The sequence below is a fragment of the Rattus norvegicus genome, chromosome 1 (genome assembly GCF_036323735.1).
Source record: "Rattus norvegicus strain BN/NHsdMcwi chromosome 1, GRCr8, whole genome shotgun sequence".
Lineage (NCBI taxonomy): Eukaryota > Metazoa > Chordata > Mammalia > Rodentia > Muridae > Rattus > Rattus norvegicus.
Window position 1 is genome coordinate 173,207,602 of NC_086019.1, and position 11,313 is coordinate 173,218,914.

At 45.1% G+C, this 11,313-nt stretch overlaps 1 protein-coding gene across 2 annotated transcripts in view; it reads right to left on the reverse strand.

Moving 5' to 3' along the window:
• Positions 1–11,073, reverse strand: part of Tmem9b (TMEM9 domain family, member B) — a 19,450-nt gene extending 8,377 nt beyond the window's left edge. The window contains exons 1-4 of one of the 2 annotated variants that reach the window (NM_001106289.2): positions 10,795–11,073; positions 8,325–8,416; positions 3,714–3,822; positions 1,495–1,629 (exon numbers count right to left, since the gene is read on the reverse strand). In NM_001106289.2, the coding sequence (NP_001099759.1) occupies positions 1,495–1,629; positions 3,714–3,797 (219 nt within the window). In that variant the 5' untranslated portion in view covers positions 3,798–3,822; positions 8,325–8,416; positions 10,795–11,073. Of the gene's footprint in view, positions 1–1,494; positions 1,630–3,713; positions 3,823–8,324; positions 8,417–10,256; positions 10,450–10,794 lie in introns of those variants that run through there. The other variant, NM_001398743.1, reaches the window with a different exon arrangement.
• Positions 11,074–11,313: the final 240 nt, after the last annotated feature.

The window sequence follows — 11,313 nt, forward strand, 5'->3', positions numbered from 1 at the left end:
AACTTGTGACGTCTTAGACTCCCGAGTACCGAGGTTACAAGTCCCTACCCCCAAGGTCTTGCTAAGCATCTCTAGCTTCCTTGTGATCCTCCTGCCCTACCTCCTGAGCACCTAGGATTTCCCACACTGAAACACTTTTGATGGTAGTGAGAAGCTTTACTCCAGGCTTGGCTTTTACAGCTGGCCTGGAAATTACACTGAGCTTTATCCACTCTTAGGAATGTAGTAAACAAAATGAAAAGAAAAAATCATTCTAAATAGTAATTATATATGATAATGGAATATTCAGAAATACCCTACACATGACATTGATAGAATTAATAATCAATTCTCTAAACTACACTAAACAAGCTTATGGATTATGTCAATTCTTAGACATTTTTTACATGTGTCTCTGTGTGTGGCATGAGCACATGCATGCATGTCTGTTTGCATGTATGTGTACACATGTGGGTCAGTGCATATGCACATGTGTGAGCACACGTATCTAAAGGCCTGAAGTTGATGCCTGGGGTCTTCCTCTACTGTTCTCTGCCTCACTCACTGAGGCAGGTCTATCAGTTAAAGAGCTTCCTTGTGTGTCAGCATAGCTAGGCTCTGGGATGCTCTGTCTCCACCTTCTGCATGCTGGAGCTGCACGCCCGCCACCCTGCCCACCCAGTGTCTATGTGAGCCCCATGGATCCAAACTCTGGTCCTCACAGGTGCACGGAAGTGCTTTATTCACCAAGCTGTCTTCCTAGCTCCCTTACAGACACCTTTAATGAAGTAATGCTAAAGCAAAAAGGAGACCATCACACAGTTTGCACACTGTAATAACAATCCACGGGCAAACATGTTCTAACGATAGGAGAATCTCTAGAGCGATAGCTAGATTTTTTTTTCTAAAGTTAAAGAAAAGCACCATTGTTTTTTCTTTAGGCAAAAGGATGAAAACATTTGAACAGTACATTACTGATACAGGAGTAAGACAAGAATGTCACGGGCATCATTGTTCCCTTTCATTGGGCGTGCTGGCCTTTTTGTGTATGTTTTTGGAGACGGGGTGTTACTGTTTATCACTGATTGTCCAGGAACTCACTATATAGACCAAGCTGGCATCCAATTTACAGAGATCCACCAGCCACGACATCCAAAGAGTTGGAACCAAAGGCATGAGCCACTATACCTGGCCACCTGCTTGCCTTCAAAAGCATCAGGTGACAGAGGTGAAATGTTCTGCAGGGGCCTGAGGAAAAAACTACCCCAGATGTTTTCCTGAGCATGAACAGTGCAGGCTCCTGTATAAACCCTCGCCAAGGACCATCAGTTGAAACAACTGCATCTACAGTGTGCTAGAACAATTTCTTCACAGAGAGATACACACTGGTTAGAAGATGGACCAGTGTCTCAGTGAGGACCTGCAGTAGCATGAGATCATTTGCCTCTGGCCATTTCCACCGCACCAGTTGAGGACAGAAACTCAATGAGCAGCTACTGCAGCGCCAGAACTTACCCCAATGTCGTCATCACTCTGCAACAGCTGGGAGTGTCCAAAGAGGCGTCTCTTCAGGATGGGCTCAACTAAGGTAAGGTATACCATGTACAGAAGCAGAAGGCCCAAAATAGAGAGATAAATTATAATGGTAACCTAAAGGAAAAAGAAAAGAAGTCACACCTCAGTTCAAGCCAAGATAGCAAAGTTTGTTCAGTAACGGTAACATCTTGGGAAGACAGGCACAGGGTTGTGTACAGCCAGAGTCTAGCAGAAGAGGCAACTTCAATCTACCAAGACAGGAAAAGAGGGGGCAAAGCGTTGCCTCTGAATCTGTTTGTGGGTCCCGAACAAACCCATTAGCCACTGTGGCCTGCACAGTTGTTTTCTTTCTTTAACTGAACACATCGCTGTCAAAACAACCTACAGGAATCCTAGCAGAACTGTGATCCAGGTGAGTTTCAACAGAACCTCCCTTCAGATTTATGTATGTCAGCAAAAACAGTTGTTAGGACAGTGATTTTGGGGGTTAAGTCATGTGCTGCCACACGGCATTCCCCTCAGTTGGCTATAATAAAACAGAACACATGTTGGCAAAGGCATGGAAAGGTGGAACTCTTGCACACTGCCACCACTTTGGAAAACTGTCTAGTCATCTCTTAAACAAACAAACTTACCACTCTGAGGAATTTTCCCAAGAGAAAGACAAACATATCCATACAAAACCACTCAGGACAGTACTATGGAAATAATCCAAATATTCATGAACCGAGAAGCAGTCACACAATGGAATCCTCATTAGAAATAACATGAAATGAAGTCCTAGTGCACACTACAACTTAGACAAACTAATAAATCACAAAGGACCACATATAACTCTACTTACATGAAATATTAAAATGAGTACAGGCAGAAAGTTAAAAATAGTGACTATTTGGGACCAGAGACAGAAATGTTTAAAAACTGAAATCTAAGAAGTTGTTCTAATTTACTAAAAAGCAAGCGAATTTTAAGTATATAAATTATATGTTTAAGTTTGTTAAAAAGTCTAGGAGCTGGGGCTGTATTTCAGTGGTCAAACATTGTCTTGTTACGTGTAAGACCTTGGGCTCCAAAGAAAAGGAAAGAGGGGGGCCAGGGAGATGGCTCAGCAGTTAGGAATACTGACTGCTTCAGTTCCCAGGACCACATGGAGACTTCTAACTGTCTACAACTCCATTTCTTGAGGTCTGATGCCCTCTTCTGACCTCCATGAGCATCAGGCCCTTAACTGGTACACAGACATATATACAGGCAAAACATTCATACACATAAAATAACAAAATAATAATTTAGGGGACTTGAGAGATGACTCAGAAGTTTATAGTACTTGTTCTTTACTGAGGACCCAGGTTCAAGTCCTGGCATCCAAATGGTGGCTGACAACTATCTATCACTCCAATTCCAGAGGATCTGATGCCCTCTTCTGACCTCTGCAGAGATCAGGCATGTACATGGTACACACACACACACACACACACACACACACACACACACACAAAACACTCACATGCATAAAATAAAACCAATAAATCTTTGAAGCCTTTTTCTTTTTTCTTTTGTTTTGTTTTTTGTTTTTTTGTTTTTTGTTTTTTGGGTTTTTTTTTTGTTTGTTTGTTTTTTGAGATAGGGTCTCTCAACATAGCACTGTCTCCGTCCTAAAAATTATTATGAATACCAGGCTGGCATCAAACTCAGAGATCTGCCTGCCTCTGCCTCCTGAGTTATGAGGCCTGCTTTTGAGGACTAGAATGGAAAGCAAGAACTTAAAACAAACAAAACCTAAGAACCCCTCACCATCATAATAGAGTAACTGAGCTCATTAGAGACCTAATGGCAATGAGCTGTCTATACCCCTCTCCCTTCAGGGGCTGAAGACCTGAAGTTACATTTTTACATTAGTGACTAGATACATTATTCAGTCAAAGGGCGGGGAGGGTAGGAGGAAAGAGGGCCTGATAATGTTGTCTCACTGGCTTTCTGCATGTATGATAAACTATGACATATTTCAGAATATGCTAACTAAACATAGCACATAATTTCTGAGCCATTTCACTTGTCTGTTTAATGTAGCCTAATGAAGCCAGAAAGCAAGAGCAGGGCCATTATTATGTTCAAAGAAGTTCAAATGTTTGTCTGTTCTGGAGAGCCTGTGTGACAGTGTGTGCGTGTGCATGCATGTGCACATGCTCATGTTTCACCTTGATTGTGACAGAACTTCTTTCTTCATATTTGCATTCACACCGTAGACAGTACGCTTCTACGTCAGGCCCCCGCACAGGCATTGGCTCCACAACATGAAGGCAATCACTGAAAAATAAAGGTAAATTCTGAGAAAACCTGGCTTGGTATTCTCCTGTCTCTGATCAAAACTGGTCCTGAAACAAGAATGAGCTTACCCAAAGAAATAAGGACCAAATAATCAATAAATCAAAGTGAAATCATTACCTTTTTCAGTATTGACATTTTGGTAAGGTTTAAAAAGCCAGACTGGAGAGATGGCTCAGCAGTTAAGAGCACTGCCTGCCTGCTCTTCCAGAGGACCTGAGTTCAATTCCCAGCAAGCACATGGTGGCTCACGACCATCTGTAATGAGATTCAATGGCCTCTTCCAGTGTGTCTGAGAAGAGCAACAGTGTACTCATATATAAAAAGAAATAAGCCTTTTATGAGAAGTCAAAAGGCAATGGCTATCTAAGTCCAAGTTGCTATTACTAGCAGTTTCAGGTACCCTAGAAAATCCCAAACTGTATAAAAAATTATTTGCCAAAACCAGTCATATTTAGACTCGCTCAGTTACCAAGCAAAACTCCTTTAAAGTTATGCAAGGCATTATTGAAATATTTTCTCTTGTGTACTAACCACATCTTAGTTTTCATTTGTGTGTGACAAAGAGTGTGGTGCACATGCATGTGTGTACCTGCACGCACATGCAGAGACCTGAGCAAAATGCCAAATATCCTTCTTTCCCTTGTTCTCTTGAGACAAGGTCTCTACCTGAAACTGGACTAGGCTGGCAGCCAGCAAGCCCCAGTGGGCCTCCTTCCTCTGCTCCCACACCTGGCTTTTTATGGCAGAGAGTCCAACTCAGGTCCTCATATAGAGCAGCATTCTTAGCCACTGAGCCATCTCTCCTGTCCCCATAAACACTATCATTCATTATTCTGTGTTTATGCAACAATGTTTCTCTGTGTATCTCTGGCCATCTTGGAACTCATTTTGTAGACCAGGCTGGCCTTGAACTCAGAGATCTGCCCGCCTCTGCCTCCTGAGTGCTGAGATTGAAGGTGTTTACCACCAATGCCTGTCCAGCTCTTGTTCAAATTAAATTACTTGTTATGGATAACTGAACTTTTTATCATTTATACCATTTTGAGTTTTATTTGTTCCTGATGCTATAGTTCAGAGGCAACAGAACATGGAAAGGTGGATTTTGATGGGTCAAAGAAGGGATCATCTCAGAACATGAGCACCCCAGGCAGACTGGCTAGGATCAGAGGATGTGCTAAAGCATTCTGGAGGCAGCCAGAGACGGCTAGGGAAGACAGACCAACCTGGAAGTCAGGCTGGGAAACTGCTCAGTGCGTTAAGTGTTTGATAAGCATGAGCACACATCACATATGCAATCGCAAAATGGAAAGTAATCACTCATTTTTCAGAAATGACAGATTTTGAAAGAGTATTTTTGATAGCATTGCTTTTTTTAAAAATAAATACTGCCCCGTGTGCACACACACACACCCCTGTTTTTTGAGATAGGGCTTCTCTGTGTGACATCCTTGGCGGTCATGGACCTTGCTTTGTACACCAGGCTGGCCTCAAACTCACAGAGATTCCCTTGCCTCTGCCTCCCTAGGGCTGGGATTAAAGGCATGCATCACTACACCTAGCCATATCTCTTATTTGTGAATACTTCATTTTTCATTTAAAAATGCTTTAGTTTTTAGTTTATATGTATATATATATGTGTGTGCCTGCATGTGTTTATGTGTGCCATATGTGTGCAGATGCCCTTGGAGGTCAAAGGGCATCAGAGCTCCTGAAACTGGAATTACAGGTGGTTGTGCTGCCTGACAGCAGAGCTGGGAACCAAGGCCAGATCCTCTGTGGATCACCAGACTCTTAACTGCCCCTCCTGCCTGCCCTGGACTTGCTCTGTAGACCAGGCTGTCCTGGAACTCAGACCCACCTGTCTGTGCCTCCCAAGTGCTGAGATTAAAAGCTTGTGCCAGCATGACTGCCGCAGGAGTGTCATTACTTCTCGCTGAGGCTTTAGGGGTCCACTTTTCAGCATTTCATGATTTACCCTTCGGTTAAATGTGATAAGTTGGGGTTGGGGATTTAGCTCAGTGGTAGAGCGCTTGCCTAGGAAGCGTAAGGCCCTGGGTTCGGTCCCCAGCTCCGAAAAAAAGAACCAAAAAAAAAAAAATGTGATAAGTTATTCATCTGCTACACTGGAGCAATTAAAATAATGTTAATTGGAAACCAGGTGTGGTGGCAAACACCAAAACCACCAGGACAACCAGGGCCGCACAGAGAAACCCTGCTCAGAAAAAACAGAAGTTGGACATGGTGTCATGGACATGTAATCACAGCACTTGGAAGGCTGAAGCAGGATGATTCGGAATTCCAGGCAAGCCTGGACTACACAGAGAGACGGAGTCCCTGTTTCTAAACAGAATGGGAGGGAGGGAGGGAGACAAAAGGAGAGGAAAGAGGAAGGGAGAAGTAAAGGCTGTATAGGGTTGGTACAGGAGGCAGGGGGTTGACTAACCCATATTAAACAACACGTTGCTCAACCAATCTTAGCAACTAGGAAACACCTCCCTCTAGTGCTCAAAGAAAGACCCAGCATTGACCCAAATCCCAAAGACAAACCAGAGTACTGCTCTAACTTTCCTAGTTTTTAATCAGCTGTTCCAAGTCAACGAAGAACTAAAGCTAACAACTGGACAAACAAGAGGCTGAGAGAATAGAAAGTTGAACGTATTTTGGGACTTGCAATACCCAGGTCTTTAGGCAGTCATAGTATCCTCCCGGTCCACCATAATCTGCCTGTCTGCTGAAACAAGTTAAAAATTCTGTCAATTGGGAACATATATCACAAAAGACTTAAAAGCAAGGGAAAGCAGGAAAGGTGGAAGAAAATTTCCAGTAAGTCTTGTTTTCAACTATTTATTTTCAAAGTTTCTAGTTTTAATCTATAACCAGGATGGCCCTATGTCAGCACAGAATAACAAACAAAAGTCAATGCTAAACACTTAAAAAGTGAGTTCTGCTGCCACTCCACTAATACACATCACATTCTGTTACCAATAAGAAACAAACTGATTATACATGTTCAATAGCTTTGGGAAGCTATAGAAACAACTTAAAGATGTATTTGAGGGCGGTAATAATATTTATCTAGCGTTTTCAAGGCCCTGGATCTGATCTCCAGCATGAAAACAAATTGAACTTGCATGAATTATATAAAGTAACCTGCTGGTACAAAACCCACTAAAAATATACATCAATTGCTTTGTGATATAAAAATACCTTAAAATGACACACAGATGTTCACAAGATCACAAGAACACTCCAAACAGACTGAACCTAAATATATTGTAGGGAGATTGAAGAATAGCACAGAGAAAGTACGTGTGCTCAAAGTCAATTTGGACACTTATGACGGAACAAGCTTACTCTTGCTTTCCAGTCGCTGATGACTACAGAGCTGTGAAATCACACACCAAAGTACTTTTCACTTGGAGCTATTCCCATCAACTTTCCACTGTGGCTATGACATCACGGTCCCACTGGGAGGAAGACATCCATCCTGCTGGATAACCTGCTGCTTCCTGTTTCAAGGCACACTCAGGAAAAATTGCATTCCTAGTCCACTGGGATAAACTGAGAAGAAGGCTTCTCCTGATCAACTAGTCAGTCGGGATCCCAGTCGTCTCGGGCCTGCCTGATTGCCTAAGGGCTGAAAAGATCACAGTCTCAGCCTCATCTGGCCTACCTGACACGCCCGAAAGCAGGAACCCTGACACACAGACTATTCTCTGAAACTTAAATATAGCCTTCAATACTTGGCACTGTGTGGTCAGAACTTACAAACGGTGGCCTGGGGAGCAGAGGCAAGAGGAGCAGGAGCTTGAAGCCAGCCCGGTATACAAAACAAGTGCCAGCTGGTCTGGGCTACAGAGTAAGATCTTGTCTCCAAACAAAACCAAAACAAATCCCAAACCAAAGTAACCCCCTACTCCCATACACTGTATGAGCTGTAAAAATTATACACCAGGAGCTGGAGAGATGGCTTGGTAGTTAAGCGTGCTTGCTACTGTTCCAGAGGACAGGAGTTCAGCTCCCAGCACCGGCACTGGTCACCTTAACAAATACCTGTAACTCTGACTCTAGAAAATTCAATTTCCTCTTCTGGCTTCCACAGATCCCCATCGTGCACATGACCACACACACATTTTTTAAGCACTTAAAAAATTAGACATCAGCTAAAGAAGGCTCAACTTGCCTTTCACTGAAAGGAGAGATAATGATCCCTGACCAAGGTTTAAGAGCGCACACGAGAGTAGCTATTGGCAGTTTCGGTACAATAAGCTCAATCCCATGGGATATGAAACCTCCCCAGCCCAGAGCCTTCTGTTTAGGCTACAGTATTTCTTTAGGCTTGTATCATACACTCAGGACCCCAGACTAAAATCTGACACTTTTGCTTAAGAACAAACTGAGACATCACATGAACAGTCCGAGTTAACAGCAGGAACCACAGAATATATGTGACAGGTGACTTCTTGGTCCAAGATACTTACCAATCTTTCTGAGATATATTCTTATTATAAATATGCCCAGGATTCTCTTTATAGGGAGGGCAGATACATTTACATCTCACGTCTTCAAAATTCTGTAATAAAAGTGAAAACAGTATAACTTGTTTATAGTTTATCATCAAAATTAAAAAAAAGACTCCACACATACATTTTGCTAAGTAACCCTGTCAGATATTATAAAACCATTATAAAGATTTAGGTTAGAGAGATACAAGTTCCTAAAATCCACAAGACCCTATTGTGCCTTATTAAACTCATTTATGAGTCACATGACAACCATGTCATTACTATCTACCTGCCACTGGGAAAACATATCATGACAGACAACAGGGCCTACAGAGAGATACGCTGATACAAAGGGATTGAGGAGAATCGAAGTAAAGATTATTTATAAGCAAGTCACAGTCCTAGGCAGGGGGTGGGTGTAGTTCAGCGCTGACGTATATGCTTATCGTGCATAAGGTTGATTTGATCTGTAACACAACAATGGGGTGAGAAAAGTCAGAATTTGTCTAATTTTTTTTCTAACTTTTTCCTTTTGGGAGAAAGGCACTGGGCATGGATAAAAGGGGCTGACCCAGCCATAAACAGGATGAAGATTCGGGGCACTCAGCCAGTGCTAGGAGGAAAGTCAAAGGGGAAAGCAGTTTGAATCTTCCCGATGTCCCCCAGGGAACTTGGCTTCTAGTCCAGGGCTGACAGACTCCTAGCAATACAAGATTCAGGAAGCAGAGCAAGCAGGCATTAATGCTGCATAAATCCAAGAGATGCTTTCTCAGCAAAGGGGTTTTTATTTGAGAAGGCGGTGGCTCATTAGTCCCCACTGAGACATATCCACTGCTCCTAGATACAATGAAAGGTCTGGCAGAGCTGTTGACAGCTCCTAAATGCATCAGTAACCACTATGACAGAGCCTGTGTTCAATGAGGAGGACTCAGAGAAGCAAGAGACAGGGCTCCTGTTTCCTGGGACAAATCCTATCAGGGGAGCTGGACAAATACATGTATCATGTATACCATAAAAATGGTAATGTCTGACATCATACAAAGGGTACCAACAGTATTTCAAAAGTTGGGAAACTTTTTTCTCTCCCTATTTCTGATGACAGCAGAAAAACTGAAGAAAAAAAAAAAACAACAACATGAAAACAGCTGCCTATCTGTGACCTATCTTCCCCAGCCCTTTATAGCATTTAAAAATACTGTAAACTCTTCTTTTAAAAATGCAGTGTCACTGTTTCCCATTACAACACGGAGTCTTTCTATTTTGCCCAAAAATGAGTTAGCCCACTGGGAAGAAAGCACATATTTTCATGGTCCAGGGCAGCTCTGGGGCACCAGAAGGGACCAGAATGGTTAAGAAACAGAATGGGGGAAAGTGTGTGTGTATGTGTGTTTCTGGAAGGGATCTGGGTAAGAATATCAAGCTAGTGGGGTGGCCCTATAGATCCTCCTGGTAACAGGTTGTTGCCTCAAGAGTCGAGCCCCCACCATGGCAAGGGAATCGGCTTATAAATGAGTTGAGGGGAGCTAGTCCCTAGTAGGGAAGACTTTGGGAAGATGAGGGTTTCCCATCGTTTGGATTGAGGGCTGAAAGCTGGTGAAGTGTGGGGGTGGGCTGCCGGAGTTTAAAGGTGGAAAGTTCAAAGCTCCCAGGGCTGGAAAGTTCCGGGTGTGCGCTGTCAGGGCCGGGAAGGGAAATGTCAAGAGGCAGAAGGTTGCAGACCCGGCTCTGGCACTATCGGGACTGAGGGTTCGGATGCTCTGGGGAAGGCAGACGCAGGCTGTGAAGCCGGAGGATCTGGCTTTGGGATTGGGAGACCCGAGAGTGGGGAGCAAGTGGTCAGCCCCAGTTTCAGCCAGGCCAAAGGCAGGGGCGGAGCTCCTGTCAGGAGCCGGGCGGGGCGGGACTCACCTTGGCAGCGCCTGTCAGCGGCGCGAGAAGCAGCACGTACAGCGCTAGGCAGGACATGCTGAGCCCCGAGCCCAGCCGCAGCAGGCTTCCGCACCATAGGCTCGCCATCGCGGGAGCCAGCCGCCCCAGCGAGCCCCGAGCCCAGCGCCCGGCTCGGGATCCGGCTCGGGATCCGACTCGGGATCCTCCGCCCGCACTTCCGCCTGGGCCTGCGCGTCACCGTCCGCGCCGGGTCAGCTGCGAGAAAGCCTCCGCCCCGGAAACGGTTCCGGGTGCACTAGGCCCGCCACGGCCGCGGCCCCCGGCTGCACTGAAGTCTGGGGGTCTTCCGCGGCGAGAGCTGGCAAATCCTGCATCCCCAGGGAGCAGGCCATGCGGACCTAGTGCGGCAGGCCGGATGAGCCTCATCCCCGGGAACTGCGGAAGCCAAGAGGGTGCTACGCATGGAGACCTGGCCAGGAGAGACCGAGCGTCCGTAGATCGGAAGCCTACCGGGCGGTGGAGGCTCGAGGCTCGGCTCCTGTGCTTCGGTACGAACCTGCGGTGCGTGCGCCTTCAGGACTCAGTCCCCTGCCCGGATCCCAACAGTAGCTGTGAGCTGTCCACGCGGGTGTGGCTACTAGGGGCTGACAGCCTTGGTACAGTCTAGGGGCTGGGAAGTGGGCCACGGCGGTGGAGCTGGGCTGGCTCAAGTCAGGCTTCGCAAGCTGTGGACCGCCCCTGGAGCATCCCCCGCCCAAGACTACTGGAGGTGGAGAATCCAGGCGCCAAACTCTTGTGAAGCAATGCCTATTTAAAATAGTTGACCTCTTAGCCAGTTCAGGGAGTGCCGACCCTACTCCTCGGGGTGTCTTTTCTGTAGATACTTTAGGTGCACCCTGGAGAGAACATAGTGCTTCTCATTAAAATAATTTTTTTCACTTAGTAGAGACTCTGGGGGTAGAGAAAGGGATGCAGCGTGCTCATCACAGCCCTTAGGGATTTGCTGAATGTCATCAGGGAAAATCACTTGCTTTCAATAAGAGGGGATTGAATTTTATGATTTTCAAAATCTACT